Source organism: Solea solea, chromosome 2 (assembly GCF_958295425.1).
Source record: "Solea solea chromosome 2, fSolSol10.1, whole genome shotgun sequence".
Classification (NCBI taxonomy): domain Eukaryota; kingdom Metazoa; phylum Chordata; class Actinopteri; order Pleuronectiformes; family Soleidae; genus Solea; species Solea solea.
The window spans coordinates 16,026,161-16,028,841 of record NC_081135.1 but is presented as its reverse complement, the minus strand read 5'-3'; the positions used below and the strand labels follow the sequence as shown (position 1 = coordinate 16,028,841).

The 2,681-nt window shown below is 38.8% G+C and overlaps 1 protein-coding gene across 1 annotated transcript; it reads left to right on the top strand.

Moving 5' to 3' along the window:
• Positions 1-727: 727 nt before the first annotated feature.
• Positions 728-2,383, top strand: LOC131455320 (uncharacterized). Its single transcript, XM_058622880.1, has 6 exons — positions 728-830; positions 909-989; positions 1,203-1,604; positions 1,754-1,858; positions 1,979-2,211; positions 2,327-2,383. Exons 2-6 carry the CDS (start codon positions 956-958, stop codon positions 2,381-2,383), a joined length of 831 nt encoding a protein of 276 aa, XP_058478863.1. The 5' UTR covers positions 728-830; positions 909-955.
• The last annotated feature ends 298 nt before the right edge of the window (positions 2,384-2,681 follow it).

Below are 2,681 nucleotides of genomic sequence, written 5' to 3'. Positions count from 1 at the left end.
AGGGGGGAAATGAAAATATGAAAGAATATTGCAGGTGTGTGCATGTCCCTTGTTAATTCTGATTTGATAGCCAACATGCAGGATCCCTATCAGTGGTCAAGGACCAGTCAGTTAACTGTCCTAACCTGTTGATACAAAGTCTAGATTGTTTGAATGTACTTTTCTTTTAGCTTTCGTACACACAAATTATTCCCCTTAGACCTTTTTTGTGATAATCCACTTTGCATTTAACGAAATGTTCATTTCAGTGGTAACAAATAGAAGACATGGTTGCACAACTAATCCTAGTTCATCTGTTTTGTCGATGTTTGTCTTTGTTACTGTTTTTCAGGTCTTTTGAACACATAATAATCCAACGGTTCTTTTAAGAACCAGTGTCTTATTCCTTCTTTTACTAGTTTCCTTTTCTCTCACAGCTTTTGCTTTGTCTGATTGTGTTTCTCTCTTTCCCTCTTTATCTGTCTACTTTGACTTTTTCCATCCTTCTTTCCTTTCTCTTTCCTTTTGTCATTCTCCAAATGGCATCTGAGAACTTCAGAGAGTGGCTGGAGGCGGGGAAAGCGTTGGCAGATGAGTTGGAAGCAAAAAAAGTTAGATTTTTCAAATATTTTTTTCTATCATTGCACTTACCTAAATTTCTCCGAAAACACTTTTGTACACACCTGAAAAGGATATGTGTGCCCCAGTAAAGGCAAATATATCTTTATTTCTTTACTTTTAGCCATCAAATAAAAGGAAACAGAAGGCGACTCGAGGCTCCAATGTTTCCTGGAGGACAAGGGACCCTAATGGGTACATTGTACCAAAAAACATCCCGAAGAATCGATCTGGTCAGCAAAATATTATAGTAATTATTATAAGTTGATGCTGTGGGTCAGCAGTAATGTTTCTTACATCATTGTTTGCAGTCAATCCCACTCGCTCATTGGAGGTGCCAGAAGTTGAGGCATCGTGGATGGATGAAATTCCTCAAGAGGTCCCAAATCTTGGTATGCATATTGAAATCTGACAGCTCTAATAAAGTCAACCTTAATCCTTGAATTTGAAAAATGTCAAGTATGTATAGGCATCTGAATATTTTATGTAGTGTAGCAGCCATGTATATGATGCATTTGCTGTGGCAAAGCCATATAGACTTTTTTTTATCTTTATTAAGAAATGATGCATGTCTTTGACTTTTTTTTTGTACTTTGTCAATGTAGATCAACATCTGCAAACACTGAGGGACCTGCTGAGTTCGGTCACCGTCCCTGCATCAGTGGAAGTGGAGGGGACAACCAGCATGTCTGTTTGGACCAGGAGGCAGCTGTCCACAGAGAGGAAATTCAAGGCTGCAGTGCCAGAGCTCTTGAATTGTATGCTTGCTGCAGAAAGCGTTCCCCAGCATTGCTGTCATCAGTGCAAAACCATGAATGCCGTGGTCAGGTGCTTGGACTGTGTTCCCTCAGGAGTTCAGTTTCTCTGTGCAGGATGTGACTCAATGGTCCACAAAAAACTTGTATTTCATGACAGAGAAGTCATGATTGATAATTTTTACAAACACATTCCTCCCACATCATCAGTGAAGATGGATGAAAGAGGTCATTATGAACTGGTTGAACAAGGTGTGTTCAAATAATGCTGTTTTTTGTTCTTATGTAACCATAAAATGCTCTACATATACAGTGGTATAATATGAGCTATGTCTTTTAACTGTTTAAGTGTTTGATTATTTGACTACATGTATTAATTTCTGAAATTTTCATTACTGCAGTATGTCTGCTGCCGATTCCTCCCCCAACACAAATCTGCTCCTGTGGCCGAGACCAAGACTATACCATCATGCCAGGAAAGCAGACTGTCTTGGTTACTATCAATGGTATGTTGTCTTTTCCTTCTACTGCTTGTATCCCATCATAGGGCGATAATGGCTCACTATTATCACTTTATCCTCTTTGTACAGATACCTGTGAAACAGTATATGTATTTTTGTTTTCAGGTCCATACAACCTTTGTCTGCCTGCTGTGTGTTGCCCACATTGCTCCTGCAAGTGGACCCCAGGGATCAGTGACCTGATTAGTAGCCGATACTGGCCAGCAACAGCAAGCTGCCAAATGCTGTTCAAATTTGATGTCCTTACATCATTTGAACAGATGAAGTTGGCCAGCCCAGCTACATCCCAAAAAGCATTTATCCGAATGCTTGAACATCGGGCCCATCGCACAGGACAGGTAAGAACTCTTGTCATTTAAAATTTAGATTTCCAAACTGCAAAGTTTTCAATTAACCAAAGTAATACCGTCCTTGTTTTCAGGATGGCAGTATATGTGGTGATACGTTCCACAGGGTGTATCGCGAATTTGCATTCTGCAATTGGAAGAAAGAGCATCTGTGCCTGGTTGAGCCCTTCAAGTGCCCTGCATGCACATATATATATATATATATATATATATATATATTTATATATATATATATATATATATATATACACATCTCTTCTTTGGTTAATTTCCACAGGTGACATAAATACTGTAATAAAACAGTAATTCATCTAATTTAACAGGACAGATCAACAATCTCTATTTGATGGCCTGTTCATTGCACAAGATGCCAAAGTGTCTGCCTTTGTTGATGTGATAAGAAGCCAAATGACGATTGTAAGGTGTTATCCAACCACCTACCCCTTCTTTATTTTTTTTAC

What these genes read in the sequence shown, in the direction of transcription:
- LOC131455320 (XM_058622880.1), top strand. Translation starts at nt 956, where the DNA reads ATGGATGAAATTCCTCAAGAGGTCCCAAATCTTG. An exon ending in TGTCTTGGTTACTATCAATG is followed by an intron (nt 1,859 to 1,978) that starts GTATGTTGTCTT and finishes TTTTGTTTTCAG; the next exon opens with GTCCATACAACCTTTGTCTG. An exon ending in GGGCCCATCGCACAGGACAG is followed by an intron (nt 2,212 to 2,326) that starts GTAAGAACTCTT and finishes TACGTTCCACAG; the next exon opens with GGTGTATCGCGAATTTGCAT.